A 25,789-nucleotide genomic window follows, 5' to 3' on the forward strand; every position below is an offset into this window, starting at 1 on the left:
TGACACTTGGTTGTGAAAGCCAACTAACCGCTATTTTCGTGCTCGGACAGACCCAGCCAGCCACCCACCCACAGACACACAAAGCTCCTTAATGAAGTGGTTGCACCACTTCAAAAGCGTATTCGATACAAAGACTAAAGGATCTCAAATCCAATAACTAACATTTGTAACATGATAGATATATCCCTTAATTGAACCTCCTACTCCCTTCTTTTTTTGTGAATCACAGTTATGACAGCAAAGGTCAACACATTGGTAGATTGGAAACAGACAGTGAAACCAAAAAGCTTCAGGAACAAAATAAATGAAGGTAAACATGCCACTTACTCGCCATTCTACTTACTCGCAGACATGGTCAAAGAGACATTGGATACTCTGGATACTCTCCATATTCAATAGGTTTCCAGACTGGGCTTCATTGGGCTATATGACTGTGTGATACTGATAATGATTAGGCTTATGAGTTCACCCGAAGAAATCTTAAATATGTGTTTAAGTTACCAAAAAGGTTACATTTCCATATGTTACTTGTGTGTAAAATTATTCTCTCTACTTTCTAGAGCAGGGTAATGCATGGTCTTGTGGTGGTGGGTCCCAGTTATTTTTCTCCTAAAGTAAAAAAGAAATACTCATGACTGGAGCCAAACAGTCTAGTCTTTGAGATGAGCTTTAGGAAGTGTCTCTTACTGGGTGAAAGATCACAGACCTCTGAGTGCTTGAACTGAGCTTCCAACTCAGCACTAATGACGCATTATTAACCTGGAGCAGACGCACAGCTAAAAGGGTCCAATAATATCCTGCACAGCTAGGCCCTTTGCAAAAAACCCTAAGCAAGGATTCAGGAAAGGTTTGCACAGTTTCAATAGAGCTAAAAATATCAGTGAATCCGTTTTTTAGCAACATCCTTTACCCATCTGTATCTTTTCCATCCAAGAAAAGCCTCAAGCACTAAATCAGACCAGTTCAGCTAACGCAGGCCATTTACCTGGACTGACAGAGGTTATTCTCACCGTGTGTGTACACACCACAGCAGCATCCATTTGGCAGAATCTCCATCTCAAACAGCAATTACCAAACAGACCTGTCCATTCATGTCAAACACTCACAGCACTCTCTATGGGAACAGGAAACTGTACTTTATATTTCTTTTGACCATAAGCGGCACAGCTAGTGCCTCAGCACCATTAGTTCAGACTTTAAAGAGTCATCTAGGCACAGTGAAGGCCCAGAATCGTTTTCTGATCTGCCATCTGCCCACCAAAAAGTTGAGTTATTCTTTTCCTCCACATAATGAGATAATGAGACAATAAGGTGTGTAAAGATTATTGATTCATCAATCACACATTTATGTTTTTAGGGATTAGCAACCAAGCAGAGGAAACTGGTGTGGATACAGGCTCTAGTTACACAATCGCAGTAAAGAGTGAGACACAGGTGACAAAAAAAACATGTGGCATTGGGGGGTTAACTAGGGAGTGCTTTTCAAACAGCTAAGGAAACAACTGGTCAAACATGAGTCATGGCCTCATGGAGGGGGATTAGCCTAACACCTTACTCTAAAACCATCTCACTCAATAAAGCAGAGGATTTGGGCTGGGGGATAAGTCAGTCTTTGTTGCAGTACTGTATGCTATTATTGGAACAGTTGAAACACATTTACTGTAAGTTAAATTATTGAGTTGATCTGCCAGAGTGTCATCTTGGCAAGGAAATAGTAGTTACTAACAAGCTCGGAGGGCCGCAAATAATGCTTGGACGCCAAGTGAAGCTTCTAGTACACTATCCTGTACGTTCTCTGAAATGGTTGCTAATTGAACAAGTCAGATGATAGATTTTGTATCGTGCTTGAAACCTCAAACTCACTTATCCATCACACCCTACCCTGGCCAAAAGACTGTCACCATTTTAAGGATTCTGACCCCTTTACTAGTACATGCCACTTTTCATCAATCTAACTAATCTTCAAGGCATGCTGAGGAAGCCAGTGAGGACTTTTGCGGAACTGCCTCTGATTCTAACATTATGCAGATGATATCCTTCTGCTATTCAGGGAAGGGTCTGGATTTACAGGCGGGGTTGTTCAAGGATATCCAGCCCAGGACCTCTGACGCAAGCCTTTTTGATTTAACATGCCAACATACACACACTCCCCTCCTCATTCTGTTTAATGTCAACCTCTGGAAGTTGAGCTTCAAACGCTTTGCGAGCACAAACCCAACTAGAAAAGTCAAAGTGTGGTTGCTTGCGATCACATACCGGTATATAGGCCCCTCCCACTAATCTTTCTAGCCAATTACAATCACCCCTGTGATCATGTGTAAGTAATTTGGAGGGGATTTATCCCCCCCCAAATTCTGCAAAAATGGGTTACATTTTTTTTATTTGCGTCACCCCCTATGGATGAAAATGGGATTTTGGCTCTTGGTTGATTAAAGCACCCGCGAAATCTGATTAAAATTTGGGGTGGATTTGGGTCTAGATTTTCCCACTAACTTCGGAAGCCTAACGATAGCACTATCAAAACATTCTCACACTAATAATGGTGAGATGTTGTAGAGACTATATAATTTTTATAGTTTATATAGTTTCCGTAAATTTCAATAGTTTTCATACATTTCCCATAAAAATAAACTGGTGGCTTCTTTGTTTTGTGTTAATCTTAAAAAAAATTACAACCGGGAAATCTGAATAAACAGTTTAAACAATGAAAGTCCATTCACATTTCCCGGTTTAAACTGTAAAGGAACTGAATGCTTTGAAACCCGAGTATAATTATTAGGGAAAAGGAATTAACCATGCTCTAGTCGAATACCTCAAGCTCTGTTTGTCATGTTTACATACAGTACAACACATACACTGCCACAGGATGTTGTTAAGAAAAGGCCAGCCTATTTCAAGACAGCTACAGTATAATCAGTGTTGATTTTGACAGCAAATTTTGATTTTAGTTTTAGACAGTGTCTTTGAATAGTTTTAATTTAGTTTCACATTTTAGTCACCTGGAATGTTTTAGTGTTGGTCTAGTTTTAGTCGACTAAATATCATAAGATTTTAGTCGACTAAATCTCCAGTTGATTTAGTTGATGCTGTCGGAATGACTAGAGTTGCTGAAAATAGCCGATCTACAAGCTATCAAACAAGCTATTTTCAGCATGCAACCAAGTGTAAAATGACTTATACTGGATCTGTTGTCCACTAATCCCTTCTAGTTTTTTATTTGTTGACGAAATGTAGTCATCATAGCTTCATTTCCATTTAGTTTATATATTGTAAGATCCTTTTAAAGCCTCCCTCAAGTCGCGAAGGGCTGGGCTTTAACGGCATGTCCCAATGTTACCCCTCTATCTGATTTGATTTGACCAAGATGCTCACATATCCATTTGTGGCAGCTGTCCTTTTGTCTGACTTGCTTGGATTGCTTGCTTGAGATCTTCAATTAAAATCTGCAGTGTCTGTCACCGTTATGTTGGCCTTTCCATGCCCATGGCGCCTTTCACAACTTATTTTAGTACAGTCTGTGTCCGTGCCCTGTGTCTGTGCCCTGTGTCTGTGCCTGTGTCTGTGCCAATTTGATCAGTTTCACTGGGTGGGCAAGTGCAAAGAGTGGGCATGCCATTGCCCATACCGCTCACTCCTGGCTCCAGCTAGCACTGACCACAATAGAGTGGAAAGGGCAGTCTGACACTTGCAGCTAACCACTGGTAATCTCTGCCAGGCCAGGCCGAAGGCTGGGGAGGGAGATTTTATTTAACACTGTCTTTAATAGTAATCCACAGAGTTGGGTTGCAATCTGAACCAGATGTGGAGATGCTGAGAGGTCAGTGTCGACTGGAGGTCGAGTCAGTATGGGGAACAGTATGAAAACGTTACGCTCTCTTCTATATTAGGTGTAACACAACCTGTTTCTCTCCATGGAAAAACGCCTATGGAGAGACAAGGTATGACAACATGACAGATCACAGCCTGAAGGGGGTAAATATTTCAAGCTGTCCACTCCTCATGTCCCATGGTGTGGTTTAAATCCTCAGACAAATCATCTCATCTCAGCTCAATAAATGTACCATCACCGTCATATGCCCTAAATTACCTTTATAGTACTTTTTTCCCCCAGATATTCGAGACCATACCCTAGAGTATATATTAATAGAGACGGCACCAGGAGGAAACCCTGAGGCGAAATGGACATAGTGGACGAATTTGGTATTGCAGCACTGGGCCCAACACATGAACACACTGGTCCGTTGACTATCATTGCGCACGTTCATGATGACACGTGAGCGCTGTTTTGTGTGCAATGATAGTCAGCGGCCAGCGCGTTCATGATTTTGGCCCAATGCATGCCAGAACGCACTCTGTTCCTACCAGGAAGGAGGAGTGAAATCGCCTCATGCGCTTTTGAGCAACTTAATGCAAGTGGATGGGAGGAGAACTCGGGTGCCGTCTCTATTCATATATACTCATATATGCTCTAAGGAACAAACACACCATGGCAAAAAACAACCGACTCACTTCCTTATTATGGGAGCCACACACTGGTGTCAGGTTACGGGGGGATTCTTTAATGAATCACGCATACGTTTCAAAAGGATATTAATATTAACTACAAAAAAATATTGTTTATTTTTCCTTTTTTTAAGGAGAGTGGGTTTTTAAACTCTGGCTGGCCTGGCATTATAGATTTCTGGGATAAACTGACATTTTGGCAGTGGACAGTAATCTAAATATGTGTGCCTGTGAGTGTGAGTATGTGTGCCTGTGAGTGTGAGTGTGAGTGTGTGTGTGTGTGTGTGTGTGAGTGTGAGTGTGTGTGAGTGTGTGTGTGTGTGTGTGTGTGTGTCACTTCTCAGCTCCAGCTGTCAAACTACATAGGCTATTGGGAGTACATACTACATACTAATTGTAAACTACATACTACTAATTGGGAGTGTGAGGCTGATTCAGTGGACAGTAATGTTGTATTATCAGTGTGAAATAAAGAGCTCCATATTGGGATGTTTAAGGTAGTGTAGACAAGTCAGTAAGTAAGCGCATAGTTGTCTTGACTTTTTCTTCTTTTTTACTATGAAGTCATATGCAGAAACAAACTCTGTCAAGTACAAACACTTACACCACACACATTTACTTCATATGGCTGCCTTGGGACCCTTGCCTTTCAGGGTGATGACAGCTGAGCGGACCTGGATAAACAACCAACATCTCTAATTGAATTTCACAGGAAACAGACCATGGGGTCAAGAAGGCAGAAAACTGCTTTAAAATTATTATGCATTTTATAGACAAAGACACAGGAGACATAATTTAAACTTAATTTTTGTAGATGGCAGATATACAAGTTTACATAGCTTGTAGATCAGATCAGCTATTTCTGCTATTCTTTTATGTAAACATTTATAAAAATGTCAGTAATGTCTTTGTATATTTCAGGTATTTATCATGTCTGCCCTGTGCACTTTTTTATTACGAAGCCTAAAAGAAAAAGGCAAACAGAAATGTAATTTCTATTCATATTAAATGCATATTTCAATGCCAATTATTTGTCAACTTAAATGTGTACTCGTGACAGCCCTACTCTTTCATCACCACCACATCACTCAAGAGTCACGACGGTCTTGCTCAGGGACCTGGGGTGGTGTTGATTAAATCCCAGTGGGTAATTAGAGACATCTGTCCCTGCTGTGGCCCAGGTCTGACATCTGAAAACCAGACAGACATTGCAGCCACATACTAAATACTATAGCAATGCGGTCAACGATTACTTAAAAGGACTGCATATACATGTGTGACATTAGCTCTGGTCCATAGCTCTAATGCGTTGCATTTAGAGTTATGTTTGGCCCTTTCTGGCCACTAAGGAAAGTAGGCTTTCTAATGACACAACACGCCTTTGTTTTGGTGAGTAGCAAAAACGTTATTTGTATTTACGCTAAAGACGAGACGCTGAGAGTAACATGCAACGCATTAGAGCCATGGACCAGAGCTAGTGTGACATATGAAAATGTGATGATATAATCATTCATTGTATGATCATTTAAGAAGGTGATTACTTTTTTATGGGTTCAATTTTTGTTCAGGTTAACAATGTTATAAATTTTAAGTGTATTAACTGTTTTTTGTCAATTTATAGCTTTCAGATAAAACCAAATCAGTTGTGTGAAAAACAAATCACAACAAATTAGATGCAATTATTTACAGTTAATACAATCATTATCATACTAAACTTCCCAGAATATTTCAAAATAGATTAGACTTCCTGTACCCCTACCCTACTCTGTAGTTTCCACCCCAAACACCACTTCCTGGAAACGTTTTGCTGAGGAGAGAAGCAACATGTCGAGCACAATTTATAGCACATGGTTTTAAGCTGCCTGGAAAGGACACCTGAGAAAACCTGAGGAACACGTTACAGTTTCTGTGTCCAAAAAGGTTCCTTGGTGTGAAACTCAGCCAGTGAATTTGTCAAAGCTGGAAAAACAAAACAAAACAGACATTCTAATCTCATCAAGTGCGACCTGGCCAAGACAGCAGCAGGAAAGTTACAGGGCATCAAGGTGCAAAGAATTACAACATAGTATACAGGATATAAAGACACTGTGCCATTCAACAGGGATATTGGACTGACCAACTGGGATACTGAACTCTGGTTTTGTGTGAGCAAACAACATCCTGGAAAACAGAAGGGTAGCAAACAGTGACCAACACTGTACTGGTCAGCTAAGGCCAGCTACCCAGTGTACAAGCACTTTTTTGTGCTACTGACTTTGACAAACTGGATCATGAGACGTGGAACCAGGAATAAGTCATAAGCCAATTCTACCTCGTCATGTCGTCAGTATCCCGCATATCTGAAAGTACCTAATCTCTCATACGTAAAACTCAGTGGGGTTTACAACAAACTGTCATATCCACAGACAAATGGCTCCTTTGCTTTATAGATGTTCTGGCCTCAGCAGCACACCCTTCAAACTCGCCAACATTCTCTTTCCCGTCTTGCTCCAGAGAATATATCTGTGCTCCGAGTCCGACCCACTGGACACATGAAGAACGCACATACTGCACTACACGCCGTTCTCCTCAGGCTAATCCATCTCAATCTGGGCACAAACCGTATAGGTGACACATGGTTGCTGAGTAAATGTTCTTCCTGTGCTTATGGACAATCATTTCGTCAGCTGTGTGGGAGATGAAGTGATAGATATGGGTGATGAGGAGGGGTGATGTGGAGCAGTCGACACATAGTTCTGCTCATTAGTGAAGCTGAACAGATGCCTGGCAAACTCCAGTTTTTCCATACCGACACTGGGGAGTCCTTGACTCAAGACACCAATGTGTTCCTCCTTACTTAGTTCGGGCCAAAATCATCATCACCAGAAGGCATACAACATAGGATATTCCTACACACTTAAACCAAGGAATCTGTAGTGGCAACAATGACTCCTGTCCTTGCTGCCAACACTTCAATTATGAAATACACACACATACTTTTCACACATTGTCCACCAGCTGGTTGGATCAGGACTCTGAATCACAGTCCAAAGTCTCTCTCTTGTGACGAGGAAGGGGATATTGTGAACCTCCATGAATCAGAAGTATGGTTGGAATGCAGTCACTGTGACAAATCTCTCACTTAATCAACGGTTTGAGGATGTTGGAATAAATATCAAACTAAGCCCTTATCGCAAACATCAACTTCATCAGTAGTAGACAACGTCTGCTTCACTTCAGGGGAATGTCAGACACTTCACACTGGGACTTCTCCTGGCCAACTATATCTCTCCTCTACAATCCGTTGTTTCATCTCGGCACATAAATACTGCAGTGTCCTCCTTGGCAACCCTCCTGCCTCCTTCCAACCACAATGTATCTCATCGTTAATCAGGGGGGGTACGATATCAGTCTGTTGCACCACAGAGTGCCCCTACGCATTCCTGCAGTGCTGTTATGCACTCGGGTCCAGTCATGCAGAAGGCCTTTGGCACCGTCAGTGCCACAATGTCTGAGGCCCATCTGTGGGCATTGCACGGTCGGGAGCATCAACATGGAAGCTTGGAGAGCTGCCTGTAGCAGTGCAGGTGTGCCCATTCATTCAAGCTTTAATTACATTATTGTATTTAAACTAAATGACAGTGTCGTAAAGTAAATACCGGTACATTAATCAACAGCACAGTGTGCTGACTGTTAGTAATTACAAAATAAATATAGAAAAGATGACTCTGATGAAGTGCAAATTGCATGCATAAACCTTGTATTTGTGGAAGGGAAAAAGTGTTCCCTTTTCCCTTCTCAAAACCATTTTCGTCCTCATCGATAAAACGTAGATGAAAAGGAAGAACCTCTCGGTATCTCTATAGCAATTTTCCAATCAGTTCTAGAACACCTGAACCCTCTAATGAGTCTAATCACTCCCCTAACCTGGTTTCTATAGCTCTTTCGTAATGAATACCCAAATCAAATAAATGTAATACATAAATCTGGCAACCTGCTCGACCACCTGCCTTAGACAGATGAGAACATTTGCGTTTGGTTTAAGTAATACAAAGCCAGACCCCACTTATAAGCTACAGAGGAAAACATCTGTAGTCGGTACGCTCACACCCTCACACAAATATACAAACAAACAAGACAGATGCACTCAGTCACTGAAGTAGGGCTGGGAAATTAACCAGAAAATATAGCGATACCGATAACCAACTTAATCTTTCTCATGTATGTAGCTTAATCGAATAATCGTGAAGCAGGGCACTTTATTATTTATTTATTTTCTTATATCAACAGGTATGACACCAAAGTTATAATTGATTAGTCTGATTAATCACTTAATCCTGTATTATACTTCATTGTACAATGGTGGCATACAAAAATAGCGACACGTAGTGAGCTTGTAGATCTGCTATTTTCCCCCGCAATAATCGTTCATGAACTCATGGTTCAATTCTAGCACAGATGGAGTGTGGACGGGTAGAAGGAGAAAGGTGACAGTTTAACTTCTGGGCACTGAACACCTAAAATTGTTCCTGGGTGCCACTATATGCAGCCCATCATTCATCTTTCTGGAGTGTATGTCTGTGTTTGGGGTTCTAAAAGAACAGAGTGAACACAGAATTTCCCTGCGGGAATTAATAAAAGGTACAATTATTATTCACATTCACACTGGAAAGGGAATGTTGAATGCGTCTGGATTTGATGAAATAATTGCATAGAGAGCGTGAGAGAGACAAAGAAAGAGTTAGTCTTCTTAAGGCCATGCATCAGATAGTAGTGTAGTGACTTGCATCATGCCAGGAGGCATGGAAAAGTTCCCAAAACAAAATGGGGATGAGAAAACACTGCCTAGTCTGTTGGGTGGAGAACAAAACATTATCATCCGTCCTCATACACATAAAGCTCTCACATGCAAATTATGCCAGTGTTATTCTCAATGAGCTTTCATTCCAAGTTACTGTAGGTATCAGAGTTATTCTCAATCCTCCATTTTTGCAAAGTCATTTTTGACCAATCCTTTCAATATCATTGTAGCCCGCAACTGAAGCATATTTCACTGATACATCCTTTAAAATATGGCTCCACAGTCTTTTGTTACAAATGAAGGCATTCTGTTTTAGCTCAGGGACAGAAATGTAATCCAGAGAAGGAGAAGTCCGCACACAAACAGTGTTTATTTTGTTAAAACACCATTTAATTCAGGACACAACGTTTCGGCCGTAAGCGGCCTTCATCAGGTGATCAGAAATGTAATCCCCCCATGCAGGAGACAGGAGTTTGAATACCGGGAGGGACATCAACGCGTTGTGTTGCAGCTTTAATTTGATTTAGAATTCGAAAGTGTTACAATGTAACACTCTTGATTTGACTGTGTAACGGTACTACAGTAATGAGGCCTGGCTCATCCAAGGACCGAGGCTCAGGCACTAGAGATCATATCTGGGCCGAGAACCAGAAAGTGCTCCGTGCCCCAGGGCAGCCCCCGGGCCTTTGATCCTCCTGTGGTCTGCAGGGCCAGAGCTTTGGCCAATGGGCAGAGACCTCTGAGGGCTACGTGGGGCCAGCCCCGCTGGCAACTACAAGAGTCGCCCTTTTAATTCCCGCATATGGTGCGCAAGTCTCTCTTTTTTAGAAAAGCAAACAGGTCACAACAGGAAAACAAAATATTTGCCAGGGTAAATGATGGGCGAATCGGGAGACGTATGCACTGGCCCGAACGAGGTGAAAACAGTTAGTGTTTGTAGGTCCTCTAATGCCAGGGCCAATGGAAGCATTATTCCAGAGGCTGTCAGGAGGTGGGCGTGTGTGAGGCTGGAATGTTAAATACTGGAGGAATGCTATTTATTTTCACAAACACCAGCAGCACACACCCCTGGCCCACCGCAATTTATACACACACACATGCTGATAACATGCATGTGTGCCCCCCACCACACACACACACACACCCTCCCCCTCGGCTCAATTTGTACAGAGTTCAATGAACACTCAAGATTTAGAGTCCAAAATACATACACATACAAACAAGACTGCTGATGTACTCTTATTCGCAAGCCAATAGGGAAACAAGCTGCACTCTCTTCCTCCCTCCCCATCCCTACCTGTGTTAAGGTCAGCAGCAGACCCCGCTCGGCCTTGATGTGCTGCCATCATGTACTCAAGTCAATTAATAAAGACGTCAACATGCTGGAACACATGGAGGAGGGCGAGGGCAGCGCAAGTAGAAACTGATGCGAAAACACTAGCATCAAAATGGGTTACCACTTTGTTTTTGGTGTAAAACAATCATGTGCCACTCTGCCACTGGACAGATGGTGGTGAAATCATAACTCTCTAAAGCCCAGATGAATAATATTTTTCTCTTAGTGCAGAGACTAGCATTTTTGTGCAAGGCCATCTCTGTGACCAACGTCTAGACAGTTGCATTGTTGTGCAATGAGCGCATCACCCTTGTGGACTCTCTCTGCTGATCCAGGGGTATGGAGGAACACTCATCGCCTAATGCCTGCAGTGATCTGGATGATCAACTTCCTACCACTTCTGAGAGGTGGAACCTGTATGTCATCACCGTGGCATTCAGAGCTCCTCTGGGCACCAGTGGCAGTGGCAGTGGAAATCGGCTGCATCTCGGGTTCATGTGAGGCTACAGTGGTGCCAGGTGCCCAGCTGGGCTCTTTGAAGAGCCAAATGCCGGTTCCACAGCCCAGTTCAAAAGGACACTGTCACACTCAGGTGAAGCTAAAAGCGTAGAACATTTTTGGAAAGTTTGGGGAACCTGGGTTGCATCATCATTGAAAGCCTGTCACAAGCACTGCCAAAGTTAGAGGTTCAATGACCACTGGAGCAGCTCCTGTTAAAAGCATATGGTCCTCTGGAGAATAACTTCCACCAAATGATATATCTTATGTCAAACTGGTAATCATACAATAAATTCAAGCCCGACTGATGCCAGATTTTTGGCTCCCATGTCGATCCAGATCTTGAAGAATCACCCACCAATTACTTTGTTTTGATCGATGTTTTGTAATAAAAAGAAAAATCTTGAACTTTAAACTTTAATTTGATTAAGAATAATAATAATAATAATAATAATAATAATCTTTATTGTCCCGAAGGATATTCATTTTCACAGGTCTGTTCAACACCAACAACAAAAGCAGCACATATAGAAACAATAACACAAGAAGAACATGTTACTTCTAACTAAGCAAACAAATAATTTCCATAGATAGCCAAACTACAGTACAAGCACGCACGGTGTGAATCCTTGTGAGCTTATAGATCTGTTATTTTTGCCAAATGGTCCCCCCAGAATAACGACGCTAATGTTCATGTGGTTATGTGTGTGTGTGTGTGTGTGTGTGTGTGTGTGTGTGTGTGTGTGTGTAGTGGTGTCATGGTGATTTTTTTACTGGTACCACGGAACGTCACGTGCACGCGCATGCATGTGCACATCGCGGCATGCACACAAAACAGCTGCATAGCCTAAGCCTATTGTTAAATAGTGTATGAGTTTTAGACACACAAACAAAACACAAAAGTAGACTTAAATTAGTCAGACAAACATCTTTACTGCACACTAAAAAGTTTGCTTTGGACGAATAAATATGTAACTGTTCTTTGATGGAGGACACCACACAGCAGCAGCCTACTGGAGCCATAGCAGTGACACAATGCTGTAAGTCAAGTGTGCATGCTTACCGTATAGGCTACGTGCGCTCACAGTCACCACTCAGGTATAAACAGTTAAAGCTGTTGTTATGCAAAGTAGTATCTTTGAATTCGGCACGGTAGGCTACTTGACACTAGGGGGAGGTGGGCGCCAGTAAACCTAGACCACTGGGTACTTGGTGCGTCTTGGTGGTGACTTCTCTTGAATCTAGGGAGACGCGTTCTAGCGTGCACGCACGTGCACCATTCCATTCCGTCCCTGTGCGTGCACGTCAAAAAATTACTGGTACCACGGCGTGGTACTGCGTTCTACGAGCATGACACCTATAATTAAATGACCAATAGCTGCCATACATACATACATACAGCACTGTAGAAACAGACATTGAGAAAGGAGAGAGATAGACCTACAGGCTATGTCTATGGGGGATATAAGGGATATACTGTTCTGAGTCTACTGTATCATCACTCATCAGGATCTTTCCAGCAGCCATATCTCAGCCAAAAGAAAGACCTCAGGGAGTGGGCTGATCTCAAAATCTCTCCTAACTGCTGAGTGAATAACCCTAATATCCATTCTGTCAGTAATACGGGTAATTGAGGGTTTAAAAGATCAAACGAAGTCCCATGCATTGAACAATAGGCTATAACCTCCTTTTATCTACCCAACTACATACAGTGGTGAAACGTAACTACCGTAAGTACGTTTACTCAAGTAGCCTGCCCTACTGTACTTAACACAATTAGACTACTTCACAACTTTAGATAGGCTACTAGTTTCTAGATTTATACTTTAACCACTTAAGCCCCATTTTATACCGTAGATATTCGAAAATAGCCCATCTACAAGGTCAAAGTTGCGTTGTGAGCTTGTAGATGTGCTATTTTTGGCCACTTACTTACTATGGTATAATCTATAATGGTACTTTTTTTTCCATAATTTTTAGCAACGGACTGACCTCATGCTTCTTTCAATGCATGGATGTCCAAACCGCTTCTTTGCACCTGACAGGGGGGGGGGGTTCACCAGTTGGACGTAGTGCGTGGAAGGAACACGTTATTCCAACCAGTTCCTTTCCCCTCCATCAGGCGCCCCGGTTGGCCAGGGGGAGGCAGTTTAGAGAACAGGATTACTGCATTTATTTACCCTCATTTGTGGGTACACGGGGGGAACATGAAAACTCCACACAGAAAGGCCCTTTCGCCAACCTCACCTAGGGTATGGGCACTGATGACGCGGAGGAGAGAACACGCCGCCAGAACCCAGCGGGAATCGAACCCAGAACCTTCTAGCTGTGAGGCGACAGCACTACAGACTGTGCCACTGTAAGTATATTTTGATGCCAATACCTCTCTACTTTTACTCAAAATGTTTAATACAAGACTTCTTGTATTCTGATTCTGTGTCATTCTTTTCGAACATGTTCTGTTGTTCGACAAGGTGAAGCAGGGCCACTGTGAATGTGGAAAGAATTAGGAAGGAATTAAGAAAATGACTATACCAAAACATGAAAAACCACAAATATTTGCGGAAGCTTAGCATGGCACACACAGAAGGCCATAAAATACATGAAATGGAAAAAAAGTGAACGGATTCGCTCAATGAAAAACTAGGGGTGCCCTAGCCCTACAAGCAGAACCCAATGGTACTGAAGTTTCTGACATTTTTGAGACCCAGACCATGGGGTCCTATTCCACCTCCACCCTGCCACCGGGTACACACACATAAATAAACAAACACCTTCGGATACGTCCTTCTGCGCTCTTTGAGGACTTTTTTTTCGTTTGAGGGCTTCTGAATGTGTGAACTTTAAGTACCTATAAATACCGCTGCGAATATCTCCTGTGGCGCGGAAGCCGTTAAGTATTTTTAATCTTTGTTTGACCGATTTGGTCGCTTTGATTCTTCTCTTCCTTCCTTGTTTATTGACACCTCATTGTACCGCCTATCTGGCTAGCTAGTGGCGCTATAGCTATGACAGAGCAGATCAGAGGCAGGAACGTAGCCAACCGCACATCGGGAGGCGGTACAATAAACGGTAAATAAACAAGAAGAATCAAAGCGACCAAATCGGTCAAACGAAGATTAAAAATACTTAACGGCTTCCGCGACACAAGAGAATTCGCAGCGGTATGTATAGGTACTTAAAGTTGACACCTTCAGAATAACTCAAACGAAAAGAAGACGTCAAACGGCGCAGACACGATACCGAGGTTTGTGACCTCCTGGTCTTAAATTACGTTAAACTCACCAACATTGCAGCTGTAGTCCAAGCTTGAATTATCCTCTTTCGATCTGGTGTCGCTTGTTTATCATAAAAGTCCCCATAAAAAAAGTTATGGGCTACTTTCTGTCCAAAATATTCCACAACTACTATTCCGAGCCGCCATCTTGGATTTTTTCAACGTGCCATAAAACAAGACGTGAGGGGGAGCGCTTGTTTAATATAATCTTACCTGCGCAGGTAAGACACCCAAAGAAGAGGCCAACACCCTAGGGAGGGAGGGACGCTATTAAACAAGCGCTCCCCCTCACGTCTTGTTTTATGGCACGTTGAAAAAATCCAAGATGGCGGCTCGGAATAGTAGTTGTGGAATATTTTGGACAGAAAGTAGCCCATAACTTTTTTTATGGGGACTTTTATGATAAACAAGCGACACCAGATCGAAAGAGGATAATTCAAGCTTGGACTACAGCTGCAATGTTGGTGAGTTTAACGTAATTTAAGACCAGGAGGTCACAAACCAAAAAACATGCATAGGAAGTCGATGGAGGTTATTGCAACTCTAGATTCAACCAATTGTAAAAAAAATCTAGAGTTGCAAATTGCGGCTAACAGGGACCCTACGGGTCAGCCCGGTTCGGATTGGGCTGACCCAGGGGGTTCCGAGAGGGGCTAGGGGTGCCCCTGAAAGAAACATACAGTATGAATGAAATATGGATATGGAAGGGTGTACTGTAAATTGTATGTGTGCGTCACGGCGCAGCGTGTCTGAATTTGCCTAATCTAGCAGCTAAAATGTAACAGTAACAACCACTTTGTAACAATAGCTACACACTTTTCTGACAACGTTAGACGTGCAGCAGCCTGCCCTAAGCCTATTAGGGGCTACTGCAGTTATAACATTGCATTAATGCACCTTCTGCGCTCTGTTGTGATGAGATGTGCGAGGCGGCGTCGCGTTGCCAAGCAGCAGAGCAGCTACAGCTGAATGCAGCGCGTGTGCAGGTTATTATTATTATGAGGAACAGTGGTTCCCTCAAACTTTTTACATTTCAAAAGGACACAGGAGGCCTGGACCCCCAGAGAGTGTACGCAAAAACAAAATGGAACCATTTGAAACCCCAACCCCCTCTGAAGGAATCCTGAGGGTCACTGGACCCCACTTGAGAGCCACTGATTTAGACCAGAGCGGCAATAAACATTCCCCGCTGGCCAAAGAAGGCTTGAATGGCTGGTTGATAAATCAATGTCATTTGATTGTAAAGCAGGGTATGGAGGAATTTGTGTATGGTGGAATGTGTGATGTGGGTCTTCTTTCTTGCCCTAAAAATACCAATTTCATGAGACTTTTTAGGCTAAATACAACTTTCCGTTTCCCCTCTAATAGCCTAAACATTCAGTAGCCTAATCCTAATCTATCTTCATGCTTATTTTCAGCCTATACAAAATCAAAATATGTTTGGCCAGTAGCCACTGTCACCTTGCAATTTTGCCGTACCTTTTGATAAGCCTGTTGAAGAAAGTTGTAGGGGATTCGTCTTTGGAAATCCTGAATGACATCCTCGCTGACCCTGTGCACGGACTGCGTCCCGACGCCCAGCGTGTCCTCGATGCATGCGCCCATGCAGGCGGACCTCTGCAGGACCACGTCGAAGAACTGCAGGTCCGAGACGGTGCCATCGAAGGGATGCTGGTCCTGGCACCGAAGCCGACATCGCACTTTGGTCTGGCGGACTTCTGCGTAACTGCTGAGCGCTCCCTCCATGTAGCGCACCACGCTTTCATAGTCGTTGTTGTAAAAGGACTGGACCGCGTTGTCATATAAAAGGTCGTATGGTTCGAGGACATCAGCTGAACAACAGCAGGACAATAAGACAGCCAGGACCGTTGCCACCAGGGCTCCACATTGTGAAAAGTTTACATCCATGTTTCCCTGCTTGGCGCACCAGCGCTCGCTATATTCCAAGTAGTCGTCGTTATACCTAGGAGCGACTTGTAGAGTCCAGACAGACAGAGCGACTGCCTGTCAGTCAGTCAGTCACCGAAGCAATGCAGCGAGCATGTGATTGTCCATTTAAAAACGCACCGGAGGATCACTCATAATAATGTGTAGAGGCTACAGTGTTCAGGGCGGCGGAGGTCGGAGCGTATTGGCGGAGGAGGACATTGGCTTGTGTTTGTCGGGTACAAACATTTTGTAAATGACCCCACTCTCTCTCCCTCTCCGCGAACTCCTCCCCCTTGAAGACGTGAACGTCCACTAAAGCCTAATTATACTCCGTAGTACCACGGTGTGTCGCTTGCCAAAATGTGTCTTTGCGAAGGACCAAGGTGTAAGCCGGGTCATGGCTGGGAAACAATCTAACTGGGCAAAATAGTTACATTGACGCATTGATTTAACAGGAGGAAGAGATATCTTTATTCACCTGGCTGTGAATAAATGTGTAGGCTGAATATGTGGCGTTAATTCATCCGGTAGTCACATTTAGCCTAATGCAGGTCACTGAGTCAGTGACCTGCATTAGGCTAAACATTAGGCTAAACATTAAATAGTTATTAGGCCTATAGGCTATTCATGCAATCCAGCAACTTTTTTTGTAATTATCAAAAGTTTGATCACCCTTCGTTGACTTGTGCTAATATGTGCGTGCTGTAGTATTTATTTGCCAATTAACCAGTGAACCACATTGAATGAAAATAAGTCTATTCGTTATTTTATATAAACTTATATATAAACTACAAGCTTGTAATGTTTTAAGCTTGTAAAACCGAATTAATGGGTTAAACATCTTCAATACTTTAATTGACATTTTATATAGCCTACAAACTAGATTTACAGTAGGAATTCTGTAACTTTTCAAAATAAGTGTTTCTGGAAGGTTGAGTCGAGAATGCTTCTCTTTCCTAAACTTGATTTCTGGAGTGAATGAACATTGTCAGGGTAGACTAGAATACTAGCTGTAGACCTAGTCCACCCCTCCACATGGGCACTGTCTCCCTCTTGAGGCTGTCAAAAAACAAGGAATCTGGTAGGGCCTATAATACCTTATTCTCTCAGCACTGAACACAAACAGACAGCAAATTTGAGTACCTTTACTTGGTAAAATCAATAATAGGCCTACTTATTAATAATAAATAGAGCAGAAACCTATTGTATTAATAAACAAAAGTCTAACAAGATTTGTATATTGTCATTTAATCTCAGACATACCTATAGTCTAAGGTTTCTATAAGGATAACTGATATACTTCGGACATTAAAGCCAATAGCCAATATTCATTTAGAGAAAACTCAACTCAGAACTGCTGAAACCCTTGGTAAACAGACATTGCAAATACAAGAAACACTGTTAATCACAAAAACATTCTTTTAATGAATGATTTTAGAAAATAATGAATGATTTACATAGATATTTACAACATTAAACAAGTATTTACAAAATTGAAATGGATATATTTACAAAATTAAACGAGTATTTACAAAATTGAAATGATATTTACACATTTTAAATAAACTCAGCACACAAAGTTTGGACTTTATTTCTCAACTTTAATAATACCAATAATAATGAATACCAATTGATTAGACACCTTTACAACGAGATATAGCATGTAGGGATCGGACATTCCTGGACTGAGTAACACTGCTAAACGTGTTGATTGCACCCCCCAAAATATGCTAAAATAGCAAATGGCTGGTATTCAACCCTTGCTTTGAGTTGCATAGTGGATTGGATGATTGCACACTCCCACAGTAATAAGGATCTTTTTACTCTTTGTCATAAAAAGCTGATCTGCAAGCTACCATGCAACGCCTCGCAAGTGCAAGACTTTGTGAACTTTGTACACTTGTACAAATAAATGTATATGATTATAAACATTTATAAGTCTTATGAAGTGCATCTAAATGTTATTATGATAGACCTGAAGTCAAGCGTTACCCTCAAGCAAAACTGGAAGGGGGGAGGGGTTCACCCATAGGCTAGTTTCCTGTAAGCCTATACGGGTGCTGGAGAGACAGGTTACTAGAGCACACCTTTGCTCTTATGACCTGCTGCAAAGAGGGTGCATAGTTAGAAACCTGCTTCTAGCAGGGCTCCTGCAGAATCTTGAAGACGCCAAAACCTAAAAGTGACCTTTGTGATGATTGATTGGCTGAGCACGGAATGTGATGCATGATGATGTATTATAAGAGCGCCACTCACTTCACACAAGTGTGATCTTTTAGGGGGCGCTAGCCCATTCTATATTCAGCTATAGTGTAGAATTTTGTCCTAACACAAACTGCCATTGACAATGTCAATTGAGAATTTACGTCATATGTAGACGAGAGAATCAGTATCTTTTCCTATATACAGCTTTTGTCCCCACACGTCTCAATATTTGCTGTTGACAAGGAGAAATTAGGTCAAATGTCCACCAAATATTATGTAAATTTGTGGCAACACAAACATTAAATGCCATTGACAATGAAGGGGAAATGTACGTCATATGTAGACGAGCAAATCTGCTAACCAATCACATATACAGCTTTTGTCCCCTCATTTGCCATTGACAATGAAACGAGAAATTAGGTCATATGTCCGTCAAATATGACGTATGTAGACGAGCAAATCGGCTAACAAATCACATAAATTCAGTTGTTAATGAGATGATGTATGAGGATGTATAATGATAAGAGCGCCCCTCACTTCACATGGTGTGATTTTTAAGGGGCGCCCTTCTATAAACAGCTTTTGTCCCCACACGTCTCAAGATTTGCCATTGACAATGAAAGGGGAATTCCGGTCAAATGTCTGTTAAAACTTGTCCCCGCCTGTCTCAATATTTGCCATTGACAATGAACGGAGAAATGACGTCAGAATTCCGCTAAATTAAACATCAAAACAACAACGCCATTGACATTGAAGGGAAAATTTACATCATATGTAAAAGAGCAAATCAGCCAACCAATCACAGGCAACAGGCATTCTGATTGACCAGTATGAGATGATGCATGATGATGTATGATGATAAGAGCTGATAATTCCGCTAAATATGACGTAAATTAAACCTCAAAACATTAAACGCCATTGACATTGAAGGGAAAACTTACGTCATATGTAAACGAGCAATTCGGCTAACCAATCACATGTTGGTGGGAGCGCTTGGCCTATAAGGGACCACCTTATGTACCTTATGTAGCAATGTCAAATGTCTGCTAACATAAATTGATGTACAATGAGAGAGCGCCCCTCATTTCACACGGGTGTGATTTTTGAGTGGTGCAACCACTCCTACAACCAGCAATGTCCATGTACCTGTTTGTGTACCTGTTTGTTTGTTTGTGTACGTCAATGAGCACGAGTATGTTACTTATTTATACCAGTAAGGGGCGCCAGAAACAGAGAGGGGGCAGCCGTGCCGTCTTCACATACACTGTCCACTGTCCAGTCAGCGTGCAGCTGTGATGCACCAATTTGGGAGAGTTTGGGGGATATAAATAACTGTCACAGCTGCAAAAGCCCATTAGTACTTACACAGGCAGCCTTAATTCTGTTTAAGGCATCAAACCTTTTCCAAATGAATGATGTCTTGAGTATTCATGTCGTGTTCGCTGTTGGTGTTGTGTCGTCGGCAGCAACACTGTTTGGTAACTTTTATATGCAGAAAAGAGACAAGACCGAAGAAGAGAACATCACCCTTCTGGCTGATTGGGATGAGGAAAAAGACAAACTAATTGAAAGGCTCCTCTTGATAGAAGAGAAGATGAAAGATTTGGAGGAAGAGAGGAAGACCAGAGACATGAGAATGGAAAAGCGGCTGGAGCAAGTGGAAGCACAGGAGAAAAAGAACCACCAGGCAATTGCAGCCTTAAAGGAAGAGAGGAAGAAATGGGAGGACAGAATTCAAATGATGAAAAAGAAAAAAGATGCTTTGTCACAAACATTTATCTCGGAGGGGCACAGGAATGAAGACATCAACAACGAAAGAAGATGGAGGATGTTCAGGAAGAGGACAGATACCTCTGCAGAGTAGAAGAATGAAGACTTGTCAAACAAGATGAAGACAACAGAGAACAAGGTCCTGGAAATGTTTAACTAGAGAACTAGTGGTCAAATGAGGCGATCACGCTCCATGAGGAATTGAGGAGGGAGGAACAGGACAGGACAAGAGCAAACTGATTCTTGAAAAGGACACTTTGGCACAAACGTTTCTGCAGAAGTAAATTAAGAACTTTCCTTCTCCTTATCAAATGTGTGTGAACTCACACGGGAAACAAACACAGAAATCAGAACCCTCTCTGACAGCTGGTGACACATGTGAGTGAGAATCAGTACTGACTGGATGCTGTTAGTGGGAAGGTAAAGAGGAGTGGATGGGTTTCTATATAGCAGTGACATACAGTAATTTTGTTTATTTATTTAATTTACTTTAGTCATTTCATGCTTTATTTAGAAGATTTAGAAAATTGAAAGTGAGAGGAGAGACATGCATGAAATTTGAGGGGAAACCTATTCAAACTGTCCTAGCAACTTACACAGAACATTATGGTCAGTGCACTAACTGGCTGAACCATCAGGCCCCATGCTATAGTTTTATTTTTTATACTTATTTTTTGTTTATTTTGTCATTTTGTGCTTTATTTAGGTATAGGAGGTTAGAGAGCTGCAGGAGAACCAAGGGGGGTGAGAGTGGAGACATGCGGGACACTCGTACACAAGGAACATTAATGCCTGAAACATGTTTAATTCTACCCAGTATATTCATTAATGAATAAATATTCTATATCAAAATTGCCTAATGGGCTCACTCTGTCTTTTGGACGTTCGGTCAGTGGGCCCATGGCAAAGTGGTCCACTGACCACAGTTCACTATGCCCAAGACAACCATACACTTCACTATGACGAGTCAGACATATACCATACAGTTCACTATGACTCAGACATAACCATACAGTTCACTATGACTCAGACAACCATATATAGTTTTCAGTGCACAACCGTGTTAGCCCCAAACAAACCGTGTCAACATCAGACTCAAACAAGAAGTTAATATTATTGAGTTGGTTTCTGAGATTGTGTTAAATTATAAGCTTACTAACTGTACTGTGTGTTGATTAGTCGTGATGTGTCACAAGGCATGATGTCACAAGACGTGACCAAATAACTTAAATAAACTTTTACGCAGTTAAAAAAACAAAAGGAAGAAAGAAAAAACATATAAACAACCATATGGAGTTGGTTGACCATTATGTCCGAATATGTTGGTCACTCATCATGCATGTATATCAGTGTAAGCCAGCTACCACTGGTTTACACAAAGTTTACACAAACAACTTTTTCTTGTTGTCACTGCCAATGTGAGTACCAACTCATAGGGAGCAGCGTAAATGCTATCTCAACAGCAGAGGGCAGTCAATACTGTCAACTGTAAAGGTGGCTTCATGACTATTATGTAAATAGCCTGAAGATAGCCTGGGAGGCAGTAGCTATAATTAGACTCATACTATATATAAATAAAGTTGGCATCTAAGTGACTGTGTTTGTAATTGTGACCATAGGTCACAGATTACTATGAAAACCTGTAAAACCTGTCTGTCCGTCCATCGTTCCGCCCGTCACGCCACCATATGGCGTGATGGTCCCTCATGCCTCGTGACATGTCATGCCACCATATGGCTGTCAGTCCGTCACACCTTGTGACACGCTCCATATATGAAGACCAAGACTGACCTCATCAAACCCTGGATAGCCAATTAGCCATACATGGAGAAGACTGGATCCATATCCAAGATATGGAGCTGGCCAGTAACTCCACATCTGACCTCAAACCCTTAGATCTCCATATATGGAGCTGACTTGTTCTGACATTCATTGATCTGACCTCATCGAATCATGTACTCTCAAGACACGCTCCATGATTTGGGGCCCTAAAGATGAATATATATATTTTTTTAAACATATGTTTATTCATTTTCTTTATAGTACACATAAGTATTTTCAACAATTGACATATATATTTTTCGAATATCGACATCTTAATACTGTCCAAAGTTACGGCAGTTACTGCCGTCAAAATATGACCCCCCAGTTGGACAGCATTCATTTTAAGATGTTGATATTACTTATGTACTCATCTTTAGGGCCCCAAATCACACACATGGAGCATGGAGCTCCAAAGTTATAGTTCAGCCCCGCCCGGCAGCCGGCGAAAACTAGAGTTCTCAATAGGCCAAAAGATTAAGGCCCGGCCCCCATCAAACCCTGTACACTCAATACACTGCCCCCGCTGCCAACCTTAGATCTCCATACATGGAGCTGACCAGTTCTGATCCATATGTTGATCTAACCTCATCAAACCATGTACACTCAAGACACGCTCCATATACAATATGGCGATTATGGCCAGTACATAATTAATTCCATATGTTGATCTGACCCCCCATGCCAAAGCACCAGCGTTCGCCCAGGAGTCTGCCGGCGGCCCTTTAGGGTGAGGTATAACCTTAAAAGTGTTTGCTTTATAATATTATATGCATCAGGACTATGTTTCCCTGGGCTGATCTGCACTGCCCGGAACTTTAAATAGAACATTAACCTGAAGGATGCCGTGTTACATTAAACCTATAACCACCCACCCTCTCCCGACCCCCAGCGCACCTCGGACCAATGCTCCTTCTGAGGGAACATAGGGCTGAGGGAACATAGGGCTGAGGGAACATAGGTATGACCCCACATTCATTACATTCTGTGCCCGGTATGTAAGACATCACACAAGTGTCTATGTAGACTACACATGTGGGTTTGTCTGCATGTGTAGATGTCTTTGCCATGTTATTTTGTAGTATGTCTCACACAGTAACAGTACTTACTCTTATGACAGTGTTCCTGGGCAAAATATAACTAGGGCTTTACACCTGCCACATTTACCCACTTAATTTCCCCAAAGGAACGGCAGGGATAATGAGGTTAATTGGAAATTAATCCAAACATATACCTCTGACAGATAAACAGTACAGAGTATGTGCAGTTCAGAGATCTAGCCTACTGTATGAAATAGTATTTCTGTGATTAATTGCCTTGTCATAAAATGAACGTAAAATGGTCAAAACATCCTGGCCAGTTTAAGTGTGTAAGTTCTCCCCATCTACAGTACATGTTTAGAGAAGGTTGCATGATTTGTAAACAGGCTAGCAAGATAATTCTTTTCCTCATTTGTGTGAGTAGATGACCTACACTACAGTATGCTGATGTACTCAGATGACTCCCCAGGCCTGCATGTTGATAAGCTTGATGTTGTACATCTTTGTTATTTTTAACCGTAGGTGATATATTGCACTATTTATTTCAGCAAGTGTGTTTGCAGCGCAAATGTATTGTGCCCTTTGCGGTTTTCATCTGGCTTCACAATGTGTGAAGTATTTTCATTTATTTAATGGGGCTGGGAAGAAGGGAGTGGGTAAGCAACACTTGAGAAGATTTACAACAGTTATCATTCCATCCAGAAAGAACTTGAGAACTTTAGAAAGCAATATAGTAAAGGTATCAATGTGATGACATTTTCAAAGTTCAACGTTCTTTATAGAGACACAAAAAGGTACGCTGAAATTGTCTGGTAGTTTGTGAAAATCTTTAGACCTATCAAAATTATCAGAGGTTCCAAATCCATGCTTGTTTTCTTATCATTTTGCCCACTTTCTGTTTTACTTTCACATTTGAAATGAATATCCAGGAATGGGTGGTGGGAGACAGAGGGAGGGAAGGGTGGATATAGTTCTATTGGCCCACTGGGACCTATTAACAGAAGTTAATCATTCATTTATCATCAGAGGAAAATAAGTCATTCTTAAGCTGCTACTTGTTTATACTTTACTGTAACTGTAAGTTACGTTTCTCCGGTGTTGTAAGTTGTGATGACAAGATTTATTCTACTACAACTAAGACATTTTGGGGCGAACATAATTACGAAACCATAAACTTTGAAACCATTTGAAAATAGTTTACAAAGTAACATAATGATTCATAATCTGTTAAAACTTGTTTCAAACATTTGTTTTATCTACTTTTGGAACTGACCTCCTTTCAGGAATAATGTGCAGAACAGCAAAATCCTCCTGTCTCTTCAAAACTAGACAACTCAGCACAGACATGTTGGCTTAGACTGAGACAACAGAGTGTAGACATTATCACACACCTTCCTCCCTTTTCCCGTGAATTTCTTCTGTGAATGCACTCCCAGTTCTGGTAACCAGTTCTGAAAGGAAGGAAATGTCTCAGCGTTACGGTGGATTCAAGGGAATATGCTGTGGAAGAATGATTTAATAACTTCTAATGAAAGATTAACAATTATATTGTGCTATCCTCTATTGAAAGGTTAACAATAGCATTGTGCTTAGTATATTGATCCCGGCACTGTATTATACCTACCTACAGTATGTGCTTTTACACTGAATGAGTATCTTCTGTCAAATAATATTTAAAATCTGTTAAATATTGTACTTTTTAGTACTCCACTACAATTATTTGACGGCGACAAAACATACAACTGATACATTTTGATGTAATACGAAAAAAGGTCATGGTAGCACATAAAAGTAATTAGAATCGTGAAATTACTAATTACTGAAATCCAATTATTTCATTGGGAAATGGGCCATTCTGCATAATGAGTTCTTTAAAGTTTGGTACTTCAAACCCCATGAATCTACCAGATCACAATGCGTCAAAATACAATGCATTGTGAGCCTGTAGATCAGCTATTTTCCACCAAGAGATTTGGTGTAGAGGGAAAGACGAGGGCACCAAGTAAAGTATAGAACTCTGGGCCTGGGGCACCCGGGTCCCATGCAGGTAAACTAGTACATATAGACTTTAAGTGGTTTTAAGAAGTGGGGGCTGGAGGGGGCTGTAATAATGTTTTGGTAGCCTATAAGGGGTAAGTATATAGCGTACGTTTAAGTTAGGTTTTTATGCAATTAGGACTTACTTGTAACAAAGTATTTCAAAATTGTGGTATTGCTACTTTTACTTTAGTAAAAGTAAAAGTGGACTTTTTCCTGACTACTGTACATAGTATAAAATCCTCAGTGTAAATTTAATTGTCTGCCTAGTTCAGAATTTCTGACCATTTCTAGGTCCATGTCTGCACTCTGACGAAGTATTTATCATTGCACTGACTGCATGCTGACCAAGTCCTGTTTAAACCAGTCAGTTTTGACCGAAAATCCCTAGACACACCCAATCACATTGCTCCATAGCTTCAGTTCCCATCTCTTAATTATCCTCACAAAACATTGCATAAGTGTAAAAACCAACAACGCCATTTCAAAGAATAAAACTGTTTGGAGTTTGTGTATTGACTTATAGTTGGATAACTGACATTATCTAATTAAGAAAAGTACAATACAGTACATGAAGAAATATTAGGTTATTT

The 25,789-nt window shown here is 41.6% G+C and overlaps 1 protein-coding gene across 1 annotated transcript in view; it reads right to left on the reverse strand.

The window, feature by feature from the left end:
- p3h2 (prolyl 3-hydroxylase 2) overlaps positions 1 to 16,577 on the reverse strand; it is an 84,520-nt gene extending 67,943 nt beyond the window's left edge. The window contains exon 1 of the mRNA XM_080770333.1: positions 15,874 to 16,577. Coding sequence (XP_080626459.1) covers positions 15,874 to 16,302 — 429 coding nt within the window. The 5' untranslated portion in view covers positions 16,303 to 16,577. The remainder of the gene's footprint in view (positions 1 to 15,873) is intronic.
- Between the last annotated feature and the right edge of the window lie 9,212 nt (positions 16,578 to 25,789).

This window comes from Protomyctophum bolini (assembly GCF_963924005.1).
Source record: "Protomyctophum bolini genome assembly, chromosome: 8".
Taxonomy (NCBI): domain Eukaryota; kingdom Metazoa; phylum Chordata; class Actinopteri; order Myctophiformes; family Myctophidae; genus Protomyctophum; species Protomyctophum bolini.